Below are 21,187 nucleotides of genomic sequence, written 5' to 3'. Positions count from 1 at the left end.
ACGCAATAACAAACATGCATGTTCCAATGCTCGCCTGCGCTCATAACCATTTGTCATCAGATCATCTGCCAGTTCAACTGCTCGTTGGGGAAACCATAGAACAATCTGAGAAACCAAATTATAAAACTGACTGGAACCATTTTCAAAATACTCTTACAATTAATGGAACAGACCTACCATCCTTGGAAAACGAAACTGCAATAGAAAACTATATACAGCAAATCCAGAATGAAATAACAGATGCTTTTAAAAACGCTTCCACAGAAACCAAGTATATTGCTCATCATTACAGATTACCACCTGAAATAAAGAATATAATAAGATTAAGGAACTCGCACAGGAAATGGTACCAAAGAACTTACGACCCAGCACACCTGGACTCAATAAAACAACTCAATAACCAGATTAAAAAGCACAGTAAAAAATATAAAAAACAACTGTGGCAGGCAAAAATCGCCTCCCTCTGCACTACCAACAACTCTATATGGAAAATGGCCAAGAAACTGAAAACAACTCCTCAAATAGACAGACCAATAAATGGACCAACAGGCGCAGCTTACACAATATCAGAAAAAATCGAAATATTCGCAGATTCACTTCAAAATCAATTTTCACCAAATATCAACTCTGACCAAAATCATCACAATATCATCACAGAAGAAGTTAATAATTTTCAAACTAAACACCTCATCCCAGAAACAATAAATTCAACCAATAATCAAGAAGTTAGCTGCATCATACAAAAACTGAAAAACAATAAAGCTCCAGGTGAGGACGGGATAAAGAATAAGATGATAAAACTATTACCAAACAACTACATCTGCAAAATCACGCATATTTTTAATGTCTGCCTTGCTCATAATTACTACCCACAAATCTGGAAAAATGCATCAGTCATTCTATTTCTCAAGAAATATAAGAACCCAAGCTGCCCTGAGAGTTATCGCCCAATCAGTCTACTTAACATACTTGGAAAAATATACGAAAAAATCATCTACAATAGAATAAAACCACTTCTTACAGCCCTCCCCGACGAACAGTATGGATTCCGACAAAAACTAGATACCACCAAACAGTTACTCCGAATAATAGACTATACTGGCAGAGCAATCATAAATAAAGAAACAATAGCCTTCCTGATGATTGACATATCCAAAGCATTTGATAAAGTATGGCACACTGGTACAATATATAAACTCATACAGCTGAATTTTCCACCCGGCATAATCAAACTCCTATCCTGCTATCTTTCTAATAGAACATTTCAAATCACCATCAAAAACAAAAAATCCACAAAGAGAAACATCACAGCCGGAGTACCACAGGGCAGCATTCTGGGACCGATATTATACATATTATACACTTATGATTTTCCTATAAACAAAGCCGATTATAACAGCATAACAGCCTATTACGCAGACGATACCGGTATTATTATTAAATCCAGAAACCCAAATCATGCTCTTCAAAAACTACAAGACCATATAGACGAAATAGAAGACTGGTGCTTAAAATGGAAAACTGCAGTAAATGCTGGAAAATCACAAATATTAATTATACAAAAAAGAAGAATTAAAATACTTCCACAACTTCAACCAAAAATGTTCAACATACCAATACCAATAGTTAAAAAAGCAAATTATCTTGGCCTTATAATCAATAGCAAACTCACCTGGAATGATCACATCAAAAGCACAATAGATAAAGCAAATGCAGCAATAATAGCCATACAACCATTAATATATAATCAGAATATGTCACTTAAACTGAAGAAGCTACTATATACAGCAATGATCCGCCCAATACTTACCTATGCCTCACCTGCCTGAACAACGATACCTCAACATCTACTGAAGAAATTAAACCAATGCCAAAACAAGATCCTTAGAAAAATAACCTGTGCAAGATGGTTCATCCGGAATACCAATATACATGCAGATCTCAAAATACCAACTCTATCACAGCATATATACAAGCTAAATGCAGATTTTTTCGATAAAGCCATAGAATGTAAAACAGCAAATTTTAATGAAATCTTTAAATTTGAAAATTATATCAAAGATAAAAACTACAGACCAATAGCTGCACATTTCACCTCCGACGCCTCATATCATAACTATCAAAACAAATAATTTCATCAACTTTTCTGAAAATAACGTTTACTCATGCTGATACAATTCTGAACAACTCCAAAATCAAACAAACACAGTTTAGAGCAAGCTGCTCAATTTATTTTTGATTCCTTTTTAGTTATTCAAGCAAAGAGCTTGAAACATTCATAAAAGCAACTCCATTGCCTGCTCACATCATTGCTCAACAAAAACTGTTATAAAATTCCAGATGAATGGGATAGGGGACGCTTCGCGGCCCAGGTGCCCAATAAATTCAAAACACTAGGACTAGGACTCGGCTCTATGTCGGGCTACCTTTTCATAGATGACGGTTGACATGGTCTGTAACTACTAAGCTCCACATTGGTGATCCGGACGTGATGTGAACACGCCTACCTTGTCAAAAACGCCCACTTTGTTCTGGATACGCCTACATCGGCAGTAACGCCTACTTCGATGGATGGTCCACATTGAACAGTTGACTTGCTACTTGTGACTGCATCATTAACCACCTCCTCACGCAGTTGCTACTCAGTCTCGAGCACACAACGTCGGCCTGCATACACTCGACTGCTAAAGGCAACACAGGCGCGACTACGACCGTAAAGTTAATACACCTCTCACATTCAGCACTCAAAAAGTACGGTGATCCTAATACAACTCTCCCGACTCAACCGCACAAAAACAGCAATGATTCAACTATTGGTATTCATTCATCGAATTCTATCACAGATATAATTCTGGTGGGGGAGTACTGTAGCGTATCTACCACTACAAAATTACAACTACATTTCACTAGTATATAAGACATGTTAACTCGACTCTATGTCGGGGTACCTTTTCATAGATGACGGTTGACATGGTCTGTAACTACTTTCCCCACATATGTTCAAATACTACGTCTGAAATGTATGTCCAGTTCATTTCCAAAAATAAGCTTTTTTGAGCTGTGTAACCTTATTTAAATGTGTATTTCGGGCTATATCCATGTTCTAAAGAACGTATATTAGATAATTTTGCTTAAATACTCATTTCGAGCTATGTCAATTTTCTCAAACACGTTCTTTAATCTGCATCCATTCTCTTAAAAAGGCATTTAAAGCTACGTAAATTTTTTCAAACGCGCGTTTTGAGCAATATTTAAAATAAAAATCTCACCGATGAACTATTATTCGGTTATTACCCGGAAAAGTTTTGATCGTAAGTTAGAAACGTAAACTTAATAGACACAGGGTGTCCCAAAATTATTGGGACAAATTTTAAGTCGAGGTAGGAGACACTAAAAAGATTCAGGTTTGCATTGCAACCCATGATCGGAAACGTCTTCGTTCGCTACTAGATGGTATTGTTCACAAGATGGATTGGGCTTGGTGAACCAGTTCCCTGGCCACCACGAACTCCTGATTTAAACAGCATAGATTTTTTTTTCTTTATGGTGCACTGAGAAATGCTGAGTACAGAACACCTGTGGATTCCGAAATGGATAGAGTTGATTGAATCGTCTGAGATGCTGCGGATATCGAACAAAATCGCGGTATATTTGGGAGAGTGCATCAATCGTTTTCCCGACGATGTAACACATGCATCGCTAGTAATGTTGTAATCTTTTGTAACATTTTCACTTATCATCGATCTCAGCACATGTAATACATTTGACCAATAGATATTTCAGATGATCACAGTCTTGTGTTTCTTATATCTGTCATACTACTTTCCCGAGACATTTCCGACCATGGGTTGCTATGCAAATCTGAATCCTTGTGATGTCCTTGACCCCCCCCCCCTTAAAGTCGGTCCCAATAATTCTGGGGCACCCTGTAAAAAATTATAAGATAAATCAAATAGAAAAAAAAACGGAGCTACTATATCTTTGCAGATAAAATTCTTTATCACATTAATACTTGGGTGTTACAAAGAAAAATTTTCATTTATAAATTAAAAATTTTGTCAAGTAGATAGAAAAATAAGTCTGAAAAAAAAATAGAATTTACTATGATTTTTTTCGAGTTAAAATCATCTATTGCATAAACTGAAACTCAAATGAAATAATATTGCGAAACAAAAAGAACAGAAGAATCATTCATTAAAAAATTACGATAATTGTAGTTTAGGTTTTGAAAGAAAACAATCCAAATCTCATTAAATCTTTGATAACCGAACGGAAACTTTTAAGAAGAATAGGAAATTAATCACGAAGTATTTATCAATGTGCATAATCAGCTTAAAAAAAGCTATTACTTTTTTAACTATAGATTGTGAATTCTCTTTCTAGTTCTATTAATTTTTCTTTTTGAAGTAAGTAGTTAATTTTACAAATTTTTATATTTTCAGGAAATATTTAGTGTATGTGTTTAAGTTTTGTCTTTGCTTAACCCTTCAATTTAAATTAATCCTAATTTAAATTGCATTTTGAATAGTAATAAACTTATATAAACTAAAAACGTGTGTATAATATGTGGCAATTAATAAAATTTTAGAAGCAAAACTGCAATAAAGTTGAAGACAGGACCTTTTAAAAAATTTATACTAGCTTAAATCGCATTTTGAAATTTAATAAATAGTTATGAAACAAAAATACGCGTTTTATACATAAGCAATTAATAAAATTCTAGTACTCAAAACCATCATAAAGTTGATGAAAGGTTCTTTTAGAAATTGATTCTAATTTAAATTGCATATTAAATTTTTGTAGTTATAAGACAAAAACATATGCATAATATGTAGCAATTTATACTCATACAGGCAAAACAACAATAAAGTTGATCAAAGGTTTCTTTAGATGTTGATACTAATTTAGATATAAAGCAAAACAGTATAATGTGTGCCAATTAATAAAATTTTTTCAGGCATAAGCACAATAAAGATGATAAAAAGCTCTTTTAAAAATCTATTTGAACTTAATTGCATTTTTAAATTTACAAAAATAGTTACAAAACGAAAATATGCGTTTTATTAATAAGCAATTAATCAAATTCTAGTATGTAATGCCACGATAAAGTTATTAAAATTTTCCTTTAGAAACCGATTCTAATTTAAATTGTATATTAAATTCTTAAAAATAGTTATAAATCAAAAACATGTACACAATAATTTATAAAACTCTTACTGGCAAACCATAGTAAAGTTGACAAAAGGCTCCTTTAGAAATTGATTCTAATTTAAATTGCATATTAAATTCAAAGAAATAGCTATAAAACAAAAACATGTACACAATAATTTATAAAACTCTTACAGGCAAACCATAGTAAAGTTGATAAAAGGCTCCTTTAGAAATTGATTCTAATTTAAATAGTATATTAAATTCTAAAAAAGTAGCTATAAAACAAAAACATGTACACAATAATTTATAAAACTCTTACAGGCAAACCATAGTAAAGTTGATAAAAGGCTCCTTTAGAAATTGATTCTAATTTAAATAGTATATTAAATTCTAAAAAAATAGCTATAAAACAAAAACATGTACACAATAATTTATAAAACTCTTACAGGCAAACCATAGTAAAGTTGATAAAAGGCTCCTTTAGAAATTGATTCTAATTTAAATTGTATATTGAATTCAAAGAAATAGTTATAAAACAAGAACAACAAGTTGTATCAATTAATAAATTTTTACTGGCAAAATTTTATAAGGTTTTTTAAGCTATCGCTCTCTCTGGCAGTGATATAATTTACTTGACTTGAAATGACTAATTATTACTTGATAATTACATGACTAATGATATGACTAATTATTACATGACTAATTATTACTATTTACTTGACTAATTTACTAGTACTTGAAAAAGTTTACTTAGTACTTGAAAAAGTTTACTTACACTAAGTACTTGAAAAAGTTTACTTACACTCAAGTTAAAATTTCTTTTTGAATATTTTAGCAATGACTTTTTATACGAAATTAAAATAGGAAATAAATTAAGGTTTTTTTCGCAATGTCTGCCAACCATATATATTTTTAAAATCCTGTTAATCAACGAAGCAAAAAAAAGTAGGCATCGCAGACCGTTTGCAAACAAATATTAATTAGAGGAAATGCAGTATCGAAATCTAAGGAATCACTAGCGAGAAAGGCGGGATTTAAAGCATCAAAACCTTTTTGATAGCAGGAGGAAACTGAAAAATTTTGAAATGTGATAATTCAAAGCTCAAATTGTTGGGTTGAGGTATAAAAGGTATATTTCTTGAGGTATAAAAGCCTCAGAGATTCATTTAATTTTGACAGTGTTTTTCTTTCTTTCACACTTAAAATTAATTTTCAACCACAATTTTTTTATTTTACTTTTGACAAGAATTCTAAAATTATATATTAAAGATGGTAAAAAAAATATCGTGTACGCGTACGAAAAATATTTTATATTTAGCATTTTTTAAATATTGCTATGTTAAACTATGCTTCTATCAAACACATGTTAAAGTAGCCAACTGATATAGGGAATTAAACCATGTTAAATGGTTGAATCGATTTTTTAAAAAAAACATGTTAGAATCCTATTCTTTTCCATAATTACCAAAATTTGTTTTTCTAATTGTACTGTTAGAAATTTCTTTGTAAAAATGGTCAAATAGCAATTTATTTCATTGTTATTTTACCATATTCTGCAAAAACGGTCAAATACCATAAAAAAAGATGTTATTCAAATTGTTAAATGTGAGAAAAAACGTTCATTGATTGTTTTTACCTACTATGGCTTAACGACTAGAATACTTATCCGAACCAACTAGGCCTACAATGAAGCCATTTTGTTCTATGCCGCTGGGTACATACAGAAGGTGAGAGGGCTAATCGGTCAATCTCATGGCAGGCTGAACAGGAGTTCGAATCCCAGCGTTGATACTGCAATATTTCTTCTAATCTTATCAATACATGAAATGTGTCTAGTGCCCTGCACTTAGAATATGAAACTATCATTCACGTATAAATAGCGCAGCACAAACGGAGCTTTAAATATTATTTGAATGATTTAGAAACAATGCTAATTATAAATAGTTACAAATCCGTATAGTTTTGTATTCTTTGTTTTTCAACTGCACCAGTTGTAAACGGTTTCAAAACCATAAAATTGAAGAAATGCTCCACATGATAAACTTTACGGTTAATTAGATGGATAAACTGCTGCCAGTTATTTTCCAGTAATTTCAGAATGGAAATTCTAACAGTGTATGTCTTTTTACATTTTTCTTTTCATTTAGTCAGAGCTTGGGTCATACGAAATTAGTCATAATTTAAAATTTTAACCTTTTCTGACATTAAAATTAACAAAATGATCTACTGAGCTATAATTTCTGAAAAAGTATTTTGAGTTTTTTTTTGCACTTTAATGTTTTTTTTCTTCATGAAATATAATTAATCTGAAACCAAATACTATTAGATATATTTCAAATCTTTGGAAATTTTGTGGAGAAATATATTAGCCCTATATCTATAGCATTTCACGGTTAATTTAAAAATAATGATGGCAGCACAAATGTTTTTTTAATACAATACGTGTGCACCAGAAAAAAATTGAAAACCTGTATCACCTTTTTAAGTAGAAATTAATTTCCTTGGAGTTAGTTTTCACTTCAAAATTAGAATTTCAAATCCGCTATAATCTAAACCAGTTTCTTAGGATAATTCAAGTATTCTGATAGCTACAAACACAATAAAATACAATATTTTACATAAACAATAGTTAATATTTTTTAAATATTTGGAGTGCGTATGAAACACGCATTATATGTTTTCATTTTACAAAAAGAAAACAGTTCTGTGCAAAATAACGTAATAAAATGAATATGAACTAAAACTGAAATCAATTTTCAAAGCAAATTAAATGTGCTACATATTTGTCTAAAGTGACCTTTTTTAAAACTATAAATTTAAATAGATTAACTTCTTATAACTTTACAGTCGTTTTTATTCAAATATTTCTCTTATAAAACCAAACAATCATCCATCTTCCCCCGGACCAAACCATTTTAACTGTACGACATATTTGCCTGAGTTGACCTTTTTTTCGAATTAAAAATTTAAATATATTCACTTCTAAGAACTTGGAACTTTACAGTCGTTTTTTAAAAAAAAAACATTTCTTTAATAAAACTAAGCAATCATCCAGGCAAGCAATCGTCAATCCAAACTAAGTAATCGTCCATCTCCAACCGGAATAAACCATTTTAACTGTACGACATATTTGCCTGAGACGACCTTTTTTTCGAATTAAAAATTTAAATATATTCACTTCTTAGAACTTGGAACTTTACAGCCGTTTTCTTTTTTAAAAAACATTTCTTTAATAAAACTAAGCAATTATACAGGCAAGCAATCGTCAATCCAAACTAAGCAATCATCCATCTCCAACCGGAATAAACCATTTTAACTGTACAACACATTTGCCTGTGTTGGCATTATTTTAAAACAATAAATTTTAATATATTCACTTTTTATAACTTAAGACTTTACAGCCGTTTCTATTCAAACCTTTCTTTTATGAAACTAAGCAATCATTGTGGTAAGCAAGCATTCGTCCAAATTAAACAATTATCCATCTTCATCCGAAACAAAACCATTCTAACTGTGCGACATATTTATCTGACTTGACTTTTTATAAACTATAAATTTTAATCTATTCACTTCGTATAACTTTACAATTTAAAAAGTCATTTTTATTTCAATAACTTCAGCTATTCAAAAAAAAAAAAAAAATCAAACTTTTTTTTATAAAACAAGACAACCGAAACAAAAACCACTTTAGTATTCATTTTTAGTCTTGGTGACAGCTGTACTGATACCAAATATTGCAGTTATTCGATGCAATATTGACACTAGTCAAGTCTGGTTTCAGTAGCAATCACGACAATATTAAATAAAAAAAAGATAAATTTATGATATTGAGACTATTAAATGAATTTATTGGTGAATTCCCCGAACAATGCCTGCAAACGTCGAAATTCGAAAGAAAGAGTAATTAAGAAAATAATCCGAAGAAAGATAATCCAAAGAAAAGAATACATAGCCAGTAATCTAAAAGCTAGAAGGTAATTTTCTTTCTTTCTCATTGTCACATTTTTTGTTTGCTTTTATTTAATATTTTTATTTCTTAGATCTCTATAAACATTTTTATTTCTAAAAAAAAACGAATATATTCGAATACTATAAAGTCTTTGAGTTTTTTAATTTAAATTTTAAATTAATTGAATCTTGTAGTATATCTCTAATTTTAAAATGTAAAAGAAAGAAAAAGACAAAATTGAATGCAACTTATTTTTGGTTAATCTCCGTGGTTAAAAATATCTCTATATCTTGTGTTAAATTAAAAGCATCATTAAAATCAATATAAAGCTCTAAAATCTTACGGTACCTACGTAAATTATTAAGCAGCATTAAAACAAACACTTTGTTTGTTTCTCCGAACTGCTCACTTTTAACCTTTCATATAGCTCAGTCAGTTTCAAATTTTTATAGCCAACACAATAAGTAAAGTGTTCATGCTTGTGAATGTTCAGTTGCTTGATATTCGTGAAATTAAAATATCTGCATAAAATAGTAAGTTTGTTTAATTGAATAACTTGAAGTTAAAACTTTTTCCGAAGATTTTGGTATCAAACTGTTACTTAGCATTATAAAATGACCTATAACTGCTCAAAACGATTAGGGGAGCAAGGGCATAAAAGTTATGAAAACTTAGCGTGATTGATAGTCCTTAGTGGGCACAAAATGGAGAATGCAGGTTTAACAAAACGCAATACTTGAAGAAAGAAACAAAAAACAATTGCATGGGAACTTTAATTTTTCGGAATGGTATAAAGAGCATGATGCTTCAAGCCAAAATGATGTTTCAATTTAATAACATGTAAAAGACACAAAAACTGATTGCGCGAAAATGATACAGGAGGTTTGTTATGGTGTGTGATCCCCGAATCGCTAAGACTGCAGCATACCTATTTTGCATGGATGTGATGAGGTTATCGATGAGACTTAGTTGAATAATGTTCCTCTATGAGGTAGTGCGATCTCCATGTCTTTGAGAGCAACTAGAGAGCAACTTGAGAGCAACAACTTAGTATTTCAGCAACGCATCGCTGAAGTGCATCCTAAGAAGACTCGATCGGATTGATATCAGGAGAACGTGTTGGCCACTCTACGCGTTGTAATGTTTCAGCTTCAAGAAAGTTCTGCACAATACGAGCTTTATGAGGTCTGACATTATTCTGTATTAAAAGAAAGAAATCACCGATGACTGCAGTGTAAAATACGACATGGCGTTTCAGACTTTCGTCTATATGCCTCTGAGCCGTCAAATTGCCTTTCCGAATGAAATGCAGGTCAGAACGTCCACCTATCTGATTCCAACTCATACGATCAAACCATCTCGTTTTCAACGTTATCTTTCCTGAATGAACATAGGGTTATTTTGAGTGCACCATTTTCACCATACCAAAACACGTCTGGTGTCACACTCTGAACTGAATCGGGACTCTACCGTAAACAGCACTTGACTCCAAACACTTTGCATCTAATCTCAAACAAATCACCGCCATACCAGTACACGTCTGGTGTCACACTCTGAACTGAATCGAGACTCTTCCGTAAACAGCACTTGACTACAAACATTTTGCATCTAATCTCAAACAAATCACCACCATACCAATACACGTCTGGTGTTACACACTAAACTGAATCGGAACTATTGAGTAAACATTACTTGAATCCAAACACTTTGCATCTAATCTCAAACACGTAAAAAATCATGACCTGGCCAAAACACGTCTCGTGTCATATTCTGAACTGATTCGGGACTCTTCCGTAAACAGCACTTGACTCCAAACACTTTGCATCGAATCTCAAACAAATCACCACCATACCAATACACGTCTGGTGTCACACACTGAACTGAATCGGAACTATTGCATAAATATTACTTGAATTCAAACACTTTGCATCCAATCTCGATGTTCAATAGTTCACTTTCTTCGGACAGCATGGTGCCTGGCTGTCAAGGTCACACTGTTGGCTTATGTGCATATAGACCAGTCTCATGAAGCCTCTTTCGAATTGTTTGGTTTGAGATCCTTCGTCCTGTTGCCAAAAGAAACTGTCTTTTAACTAGTGTGGTGTTGGCTATTCTGTCTCAACGAGTTATTAACTGGAGATATCGATCATTATTTGATGTGGTAGGAAATTGACGATCTTGTCCTGGACGACGTCAAACATGCCCTGCTTCTTAGAATGGATTCCAGTCTGTCATTGACACTTCTAGCCACTTTAACAACGTCCTCTACACTTCTTCGTGTCTGCCCGCATTCCTGTCTCCTGATAATACGCATAGCCACGAGTTCTGGAAGATCACGTTATCGAGACATTTTTAAGCAAATGTTCTTCAAAACAAAGCCGAATGGTTGAAATTTACCATTGAGATAACGAAAGACTGCAACTTTTGCAAAATCAAGATTTCTGCACTTAAATCCTTTTTCTGGTTTTTGTCGTCATGAACTTTTATTTGCATAGAAAGTTTTTTCCTGCTATTCTTAAAATTCTGGATATTTTGTTTTGACTTAATTATCAGAAGAAATATTTGCGTAATTTCGTTAAATCCATGAGCCCCCTAATGTTTTTGAGTACTAGTGTACATGGAAATTGAGAGGTTTTATAGAACCTAAACCGTTCTTCTGAAAGATCTGAAAATGTAGCTCATCTTAATATTGCCTCAAATTCTTCAATTGAAAGTATGACGTTTATTAATTAACTAATGTATTTATTTATTTTGTTTCATTATTATTTATTTAATTAATTTTTTGAAGGTAAGCACATAGGATACGACGTCAAAATGCCAAAAGGAAAACGAAAAGGTAAATATTTTTCTCTTCCAAATTAAATGTAATTTCTCTTTCAATTTAAATGTAATAAGTAATTTTGCATGATTAGCAACAGATATGAACTGCGAGTAGGATTGCCAACTACTACGATTTTTGCAATGTATTTTATAGAGTGGTAGACAATAAAAAACTAAAGCTTTCTGAAGTTTTTGAAATTTCGCCAATATTTTAAAAATCTCCGCACGAGAGATCTAGAGCAAAATTGCGTTTCATGTTGACTTTTGAATCCTTTACATGTAGTGATGTGGAAAATAACTTTAAATCAACTTTACAAAGCAAAGAATCATACATTCAAACATAAACTTAGCTACCACAAGAAGAAAATTGTCTAAAAAGTGCAGAAAGTTGGCATGGCAGCCCTGTGTGAGACTAAATGCCAGCTTAAATGTTAAATAAACTCTACATTCATATTTTCCACAAAAGCAGTTAACAAATATCAAAAAATTATGAATGTAGTAGAACAAATGTTTCATGAAAAGATATATTTTGGATACATAAAAGTTTTTAACCGATTCATCGTTGCACCCGTTTTCAGAAAATTAATTAGAACTGAACCTTCCTTTCGAAAAAGATTCTGTCGTTTTCGATCACCGGTTATTTTTCTTTATAGAATATGACCAAACGAACTCCGTTCGTTAAGCTTTTGGAAGCATATTTACTAAATTACGGTTTCCCCTCATCCCTACATCTTGATGGTAAAAAATCTAAATCTGTCGGGGGAAGAAGTATGTGTACTTGCAGAGAGTATATTTCTGTGTCTAGTTTTGAAATTTAATTAATAGTTAATATTTACTAATTAGCATATTTGAGAACCCTGTCACAAACCTTTTCTACACTCTCAAGTTTTAAAATACTTTTACGCCAGTATTTCCGTTGTCCAGTTGGCATTGTTGTCTTTGAAGCTGGAAGAGTTTTTCGTAAATTCACTCAGCGTATCACCTTATTTCCATGCTTATTTAATTCGTTTCTATTTCCTTTTTGAGGGAAATAAATTGCCTGTGACATTACTACTAGTTATCAATAGTTACATTGCATACATGACATTTGTCTTGACACGTTGATATACGTGTTTTATAATTATTTACTATTTTTGATAGTTAAGGAAACTCAACTTATTGCACATGTTAGGAAGAATTTCTTTTAACATACTCTCAATGCAGAAACTTTCTTACAACTCAACTTAATTTTTTTAAAATTATTAATTGTATAAAAAACAAAAAAGAAAACTACACGGAGCAAGAAAAAAAACCTAATATTCACTTTTTAGTAGAGTAAAAGAACAAACCAAGAACACGGAATTATAGACTTGAGAAAATGAGAATGAATGCATGAGAAAATAATAATGCAATTAAAAAAAAGATTGTTAAGAAACCACATTTTTCAATTCGACTTGAAAGGTGAAACCATTTTGAGACGCCTTGAAATAGAGTTATTTCCGTAGCAGCCTGCTGTGAGCCATGGGGCCACGATTTTGGCATGACCAACGACATGATTGTGTGCAATTTGGTCAACATTGTGCGTAGGCTTCTCAGACATGCTGGTACCCTTCGACCTGTCGTTGGATGAGCTGCAACTGAGGATAGAGCCCCAGCATTGACACCTGAATGCCTTCACATTACTCAGACGTGCAGCATCTCTTTTTTTTAACTCACCTAAAAAGCGTGAATTTTAAAATTATTTTATTTATTATTTTCTTCATTTTAGTTTTATCTTTAATAGTTTGTTAATGTTTAAAATGTTTAAAAGTTTGATTTGAAAAAATATTAATAAGAATAACGGTAAGAGCAACGTCAGTTCAACTCACAGCGGACAGAAATTGAATGAACTTGTACTGTTATCCATCACACTCTTGTGATGGATTCAATTGGTTTAAAAGTGGTCAAAAAATTTTCAAGATTTGTCATTCATATAAGAACAAACAGGCACGAAAGCGGGTAAAGAATAGCGTGGCTATAATTGTCAGACAAGTCCTTTCGTGCGTTGTATACCAATACGATTTCACTTTTTTTTTTTTAAATTATTTAATATTTTAGGTGTCCCTAGTGTGCCGAATGCCAGAAACGATGGGCAGTCTTCTGTTTCAACTAGAGCCGCGCCTAGTCCCAGAAAAAATGTAATTACAGATAGCGAAAACTTGGAAAATATCCCTATTCCTAGTGCATTTGCTGAAGCATCTAATTCCATATTTTCTGATACTTTAAGCGATGAAGATATCAAAATCGATTGTACTGACAGGATGTTAATTACTGCTGGCCTTCCAGCAAAACAGGCTCCCGGAAAATTAGGAAGAAAGATAAAATTGATTTCTAATTTGTTCTCTATTTCACTTTTACCTGATGGAAATATATATCACTACGATGTAAAGATAATAAATCTTACACCAGATACAAGCAAGCCAGAAGATCCAAATTGTAAAAGATATAGTTGTATGAATACTCGAATTAATCGGGAAATTATAGATCAAATGTTGAAAACCAATGTTCATTTCCAAAATTCGTATGCTGTTTACGATGGCAATAGCAATCTATACACTCCATCACCTTTACATCTAGTATTTCCGTATGAAAGTGGTATAATTAGCATTGAAAACGAAAATAAGAATCCGAAAAAAGTTAAGGTTTTTAAAGTCCAGATTAAACCAGTTGAAAAGAAAAATGGTCATGGCATGAAAACAAACGACTGCACCATTAAATTGGTAATTTTGCATGAGCTATTTAGTGGTAGAATGCGAGACATTGACGACATTCAGGAAGCAGTGATGGCTGTTGAGACAATATTTCGACATTCGCCTGCGCTGAAATACACTCCAATAGGGCGTAACTTTTTCCACCCTCATATTAACGGAGTGGAACCTCTTAATGGAGGCACAGAAATATGGTTCGGTTATCATCAAAGTGCACGTTTGGGGCAATGGAATCTCATGATAAACTTAAATACAAGCGCTACAACGTTTTTTCAAAAACAATCTTTGATGGACTATGTTGCAAAGTCTCTCAAAAGTCATAAACAGGCATTGTCGTGTTTCATCAATAAGGATGAAAATACCATAAAACGATTGAGCAGTGAGTTAAAAAATGTAAAAATCGAAACGTATCATCAAAGATCAGTTCCTAAAATGACGTATCGTATTGCCAGAATCGTCAAAGAAAACTCCAGGGAATTAAAATTCAAAATGGGAACAAGTAATGTGACAGTTGTCGAATACTTCCTTAAAAAATACAGAAAAGAATTGAAATATCCTCATTTACCATGCGTTCAAGTCAAACCAGAAGATAAAAGAAGTTATATTCCAATTGAGCTATGTCATATACCTGAAGGACAACACTGCCGAAAAGAGCTGACAGATGATGATAAACGAGAAATGATTAAATATACAGCAGATCCTCCGAGTAAGAAATTTAATCAAATACTGGACCTAAGGAATAAACAGGCTAATTACGATAACGATGAATATTTGAAGAACTTTGGAATTGAAGTAGAACATGAACCCATACATTTGCCTGGACGTGTAATTGAAGCTCCGAATCTAAATTACAAATCTGGTAAAATACAGCCAAAAAATGGAACTTGGAACATTAAGCATTTAAAATTCTACATCGGATCCAAAATTGCTTCTTGGATTTTATTAAGTCTCGCTTCTGAAGAAGATTGCGAATACGAAAACTTAGGATACTTCTCAAACCAATTGCAGAAAATCGGCAATGCTGCTGGTCTGGTGATAAACGGACCTGTTGACACGAAAATTATTCAAGGATCTAATATTCAGGAACTACTAAAGAATGTTAAGAAGGAGTTTATTGGTGTCCAACGCAATCTGATCCAATTTATTGTTGTAGTCATTCCCTATAAAAGCAAAATTTTATATAGGAACGTGAAACAAATAGCTGAAGTTGAGCTTGGCCTCTTGACTCAGTGCATCGATCATAAGAATGTATTAAAATGCAATCCTTCATTGCTAAGCAATTTGTGTCAAAAAATCAATGCTAAAATGGGAGGCATTAATCACACTTTAACGCAAGGAGAAATTCCCAAAATAATGGAGAAACCAGTGATTGTAATAGGTGCTGATGTATCGCATGCTCCTGTCACTGACAGAAGCGGGATATCTGTAGCAGCCGTCGCAGGGGGTCTTGACATGAAATTGTCACGTTTTGCTGTCGTGTGTAAACTTCAAAAAAATCCTAAGGCCAGTAAGAAGTCTGTTGAAATTATTCTTGAGTTAAAGGACATGGTGAAAGCATTGTTAAAGGCCTTTTATAATCATACGATGGGGAAAAAACCAGAGAAAATAATTTTTTATAGAGATGGAGTGAGTGACGGTCACTTTCAAAAAGTCAAAGAAGAAGAAATAATGGCCGTGCGACGAGCATGTATTGAGTTGCAAAATGATTATCAACCAGCTATTACGTTCGTCATTGTGCAAAAACGGCATCACGTCCGGTTTAGACCAGAAGATTTCAGGGATGGAGTCAGACCAGAAGGAAATGTACCTCCAGGGACAGTTGTGGATACTGATATTGTACACCCAGTACACAGAGATTTCTATCTTTGTAGTCACTTAGGATTGAAAGGTAATAAATCAAGTTCTAAAATGATTTATTTTAATCCAAAAATACTGCGCCATGGAAATACTGCGCGTGCGCCATGGAATTCATAACTCAAAAGTATTTTCACTAATTGACTTCAAATTTAAATTCTATGTTTTAAATTGTATAATTTATACTGAGAAAAGCTGATCGATCTCTGAAGGGGTCAGGGAACTAACCTTGCATCAGAAAGGTTCTGGGTTCGAATCCCAGACAAGGCATGGATGTTCTTTCATTCTCTGTACTATCTGTCCTTGCTGTGGGAGCAACGTTGGCCCACCTAATATGGTGCCCCTGAAAGAGTGGTCAACAAATCTGGCCCTCTGATTGATGCCTGTATTGACGAAATGTGGTGGTGGGCAATGGAAAAATAATGCTGAGAAAATGCACCGAATTGCTATAAAAGTCTTTTACAGTAAATGTAGCATTTAAAGCACCAAATATGGAAAAATTCCCGATGGAATTTAAAACGTATGATATTTAAAAATAGTCCTTCTTCGTTATTCCCAACATAACTAAATTGTAGCTGGATTATTTTCCTTCGAGAAAATAATCCAGTCCTTCAAAAAACAAAAGTATTTAACAATAAAGTTCACCCACCCTTAAAGAAAATTATGGTTATTTAAAACTTTTTTCAATCTATTTAACGAAAAATAGCATATCAACTTTTGCAATTTCTATTGCCGTGGCACCGAAGGCAAGTCCAGCGCGACGCCGATATCTCAATAAAGTATTATCCTGCCAAAAGGGATTTAAATTTTTTTCTGAATTTAATATCTAGGTTTTAATCAATTTTTAAGTTTCTTGAACTTAATCAACCAATATCCTCCAGGTTTCGACTACGTTTTTCTGAATTATCGATCTTTTGTTGATTTTTTAATCAACTTAGTTTCGAACCTAGATGGTCTTAGAAGAATCCTGGAATAAATTAGCTCTCCCGGCTACAGCAGTTTTGTGTGGATTGCGTTAATGTCAAATTCTGTGCCCTTCCTAAATATTGCGTTCAATTTTTAATGTTGTGATTAATTTTGGATAAATAAACAATAGAGAACCAACAAAACTATAAATCCTTTCCACTGTATTTTTATTTCAATGTATTCATATCACCTTAATTGTTTTCTGATTAATTTTCGTAGTAAAGACTTGGATAATCTGGGTATAGATGTATAGTGAAAAAAAAACCACAAAGTAGTCGAGAACTTGTCGGCTGTATAACAAAAGTGAGCCCCATGGCTGCAAAAAGTTCGCTATAGGTCTATAGAAAAATTTTGCCATTGGCATATGGCAAAGGTGCATGGTAAAATTTTACCATAGTCAGAACCCCATATGTAGATCCTATGGGGCTTTGTATGACGAATCTATGGCTGCTACTTAAGAGTCGTTTTACTCTAAAGTTTTGGATTTTAAACCATACGTCCCTAATATGTATCGAATTTCCGATAAAGATTTATAAAAAATATATACTGCATAGTAGTGAGATTACGGCGAACTCTGTATGCTTGTGTTTATTGCATTTTTTATAACTTGGTTATAGTTTTTATATCTCTTCTAGGAACCAGCAGACCTGCTCATTATACAGTGTTGGAAGATGACAATGAATTTTCAGCTGACGATCTTCAAAAGTTAACGTATTATTTATGCAACATTTCATTCCGTTGTTCCAAAAGCATATCCATACCAGTACCTGTCGCGTATGCTGATTTGGCCGCTTATCGCACGCGGTTGCGTCTGTCTATTTTGCCTGAAGATCAGAAAGAAAAGCAGATAGAGAGCAATGAAATATTGCAAGAAACGATGGACGCAACTCAACTTGTTGATTCGATCAAGAATTCTATGTATTTTGTGTAAAATTATTTCTAGATTAGCCATGAATTGTCTACAAATTTATATCTATTAGTGTCTATAATTATTACACTTTTGTTTGAATTGTGTTAATTAAGTTCTGATTTTTTAAGTATTTGCTTTAAAATTATGGTCCTGTTTCTAATTGTTGTATTGTTCATTAATTTGTTATATTAACGTAATCTTGTGTTAAATTAAAAAACAGATTTTTGAGTGCTATATTGTTCCTGTTGCTATATTGTCCATGGATTATTTATAGATTTATAACTATGAGTATCTATAACGCCATTATTTTTGTGTGACTTTAGTTTTATGTTAATTGATTTCAGAATTCTGTAAATTTGTGTTAAAGTTACTGCTCTTTTAATAAATTACTACATTATCCATGAATTTTTAGCATAATTTTGAGTGAATTTAGTGAATAGATTTTTGAGTGAAATGTGTTTGGCTCTATCAGGATTTCAGTACAGGAGTGATTATTTTTTTCAAAACTTACACACATCAATCTAAAAAAGTTGGAAAATAACTGAAAGTTGCTATTTTTTAAAACAGATTAAAATCAAAGCAGTGAAATATTGCAAGAAGCGCTAAATTGTACACAACTTGTATTTCCATTCAGAATTCTATGTATTTTGTGCTAAAATTATTGTCCTGTTGCTGGATTGTTCGTGAATTATCTATAGATTTATAACTATGACTACCTATAATTCTATTATTTTTGTGTGACTTTTGTTCTGTCTTAATTTGAATTCAGAATTCTATAAATTTGTGCTGAAGTTACTTCTCTTTTAGTAAATTATTGTATTATTCATGATTTTTAGTATAATTTTGTGTGAATTTGGTGAATAGATTTTTGTGTGGAAATGCGTTTTGTCCTAATGCAGAGTTACACTGCAGGAGATTCTTCAATAATTTGCAATAAGAACAAATTAATTGTTATTTTTCAGGTAGAACGAATTTTTGCTTTTATTGAAACGTAAGACTATTTTTAATCATCGTCTTTAACAATAAAATATATTTCATTACGAATAAATATGCTTATTACATATTTTAATCACATTTGATCTGTTTTTTCTTAGTTAACCAATATTGAGACTAAACGAACTAATGATTCAACGTGGATAATGTGGACATATAGGTGGGAGGATGGAGCTTCTGGTGACCAGAAAGGAGTACGGGCACGCTTTTGGATATCCGAGTCTGCCCAAGCCAGAAGAACTTTAATCCAAGACCACTATACATAGGATTACTTAGGGCCGGGTCCGACCGAAACAAACGTCTATTAAACGTCTCGCTTTTATAGGCCTTTGCTACCTAAACAATGAAAGTAGACATTAAAACCTTTTTATCACAATTCAATTAACAAATTTTACATTTTTCATACTTAATAACTGTACCAAACGTTTTATAATCGTTGTTAAACCAATCAGCGGTTCAAGGACGAGACCGTTGCACAATATGTGAGATTTTTCGTCGAAGCACATGCATCAAATTTCATCTTTATGGACGATAATGCCCGTCCACACAAGGCTGATTTGGTTGGACGAATACTTCCAGTCCAGTGTCTCCAACTTTTTCGTGCCATGCCCCACCTAAGCCTTTCTAAAATTCTTATGCCCCTCAAATTATGTATATGTTAATATACATAATTTTTAATATTAAAAAATTGAATTGTTCAGTTAAGAAGCTTATATGATAGGTTTTAGGAAGAAATCACTAGGAAATTGTTAACGAAACACAGTAAGTAAATTTTGAAAACATGTAATGAAAAATTCAAATTCGAAATAATGTTAATGAAGATTTTTCCATAATAATTTAATATTTTAATTTCGTTAGATCCTTGCGCTCCATATTTGCTGAACAGAGATTTTATGTTAGGTTCCAATTTGGTTAGCTTCAGTCTCAAGTCTCCCCGTTGTGTTATATCCAGACGATTTCTTTTTTTACCAGTGAATCATTTACAGCACTAAATCCACATTCAGCTAAATATGAAGATGGAAGCGGTAACAATAGTTTTCTTGCACATTTGGTTGAATTTGGGTATTTGATTTCTGTTTCCTCGCAAAGCCATGCCATCACTCCTTTTATATGAAATAAAGTTTTAACTGACTCACCATTTTGCATTTCTGCGAGTTATTCTTGATACTGCATATTTGATATATCAGACAAATTCACTAACATTGACTGCATCATCCATGTTCGAAAATCAATTTGTTTTAAATCAGAAAATCTTTCTTTTAAATTAGTCGATAGAATTTTCAGATGACAATAACAAGTAAAGTGGTATCATTTACTTCACATTTTTGGAGCCAATGAGTTCAAAGTTTTTGTCGTTAATATATTTCTGACATAACTCAATAAGGGTAATGAAACCAATTATCTTCGCTTTTGCATCAACAAGAGTTTTATTTGTTCCTAGAAATCGCTTATTTAATATATTTAGTTTTTCACAGATATCGGCTAAATAACTCACAAAAGCTTTACCATCGACTGTTAACAGGTACTTCATTTCAGATTTGTCACTTAAAAAATCACTAAGAGTATCAAACAGATCCATAAATATTTTCAAGCAGTTCCCTTTAGAGAGCCATCTTACTTCAGTGTGAAGTATAAGTTTCACATGGTCTGCCTTTCGTTCTTCTTAAAATAGCTTGAAGAGACGCTCACATTTGGCATTAGCTTTAATAGCATTGATACATTTTATTACTGAATGTAGTACTTCATTTAGAACAGGCGAGATGTTTTTAGCTACCAAGTTTTCCCTATGAATAACACAATGCACAAGAATCATTTCTG

The 21,187-nt window shown here is 32.5% G+C and overlaps 1 protein-coding gene across 3 annotated transcripts; it reads left to right on the top strand.

The window, feature by feature from the left end:
• Nucleotides 1-4,321: 4,321 nt before the first annotated feature.
• On the top strand, nucleotides 4,322-19,424 carry LOC107438067 (protein argonaute-4). Of its 3 annotated transcripts, none has more exons than XM_087164217.1 (4): nucleotides 4,322-4,406; nucleotides 11,889-11,936; nucleotides 13,997-16,534; nucleotides 18,102-19,424. In XM_087164217.1, the coding sequence occupies exons 2-4, from the start codon at nucleotides 11,915-11,917 to the stop codon at nucleotides 18,395-18,397; spliced, it is 2,856 nt and encodes a 951-aa protein (XP_087020343.1). In that variant the 5' UTR covers nucleotides 4,322-4,406; nucleotides 11,889-11,914; the 3' UTR covers nucleotides 18,398-19,424. The 3 variants fall into 3 exon arrangements, with proteins under 3 accessions (XP_087020343.1, XP_042908422.2, XP_087020342.1); XM_043052488.3 differs by lacking the exon at nucleotides 4,322-4,406 and adding an exon at nucleotides 8,893-9,125; XM_087164216.1 differs by lacking the exon at nucleotides 4,322-4,406 and adding an exon at nucleotides 11,072-11,813.
• The last annotated feature ends 1,763 nt before the right edge of the window (nucleotides 19,425-21,187 follow it).

Source organism: Parasteatoda tepidariorum, chromosome 5 (genome assembly GCF_982258835.1).
Source record: "Parasteatoda tepidariorum strain Cologne lab strain chromosome 5, Ptep-v5.0, whole genome shotgun sequence".
NCBI classification, from domain to species: Eukaryota; Metazoa; Arthropoda; class Arachnida; order Araneae; family Theridiidae; genus Parasteatoda; species Parasteatoda tepidariorum.
The sequence above is the reverse complement of the archived record's forward strand: the minus strand, read 5'-3'. Positions and strand labels throughout refer to the sequence as shown.

Excerpts from the sequence above, each read along its gene's own strand:
- LOC107438067 (XM_087164217.1), top strand. The coding sequence starts at position 11,915 with ATGCCAAAAGGAAAACGAAAAG. Across the intron at positions 11,937-13,996 it reads GCCAAAAGGAAAACGAAAAG|GTGTCCCTAGTGTGCCGAAT; the intron begins GTAAATATTTTT and ends TTAATATTTTAG. Across the intron at positions 16,535-18,101 it reads TAGTCACTTAGGATTGAAAG|GAACCAGCAGACCTGCTCAT; the intron begins GTAATAAATCAA and ends TATCTCTTCTAG.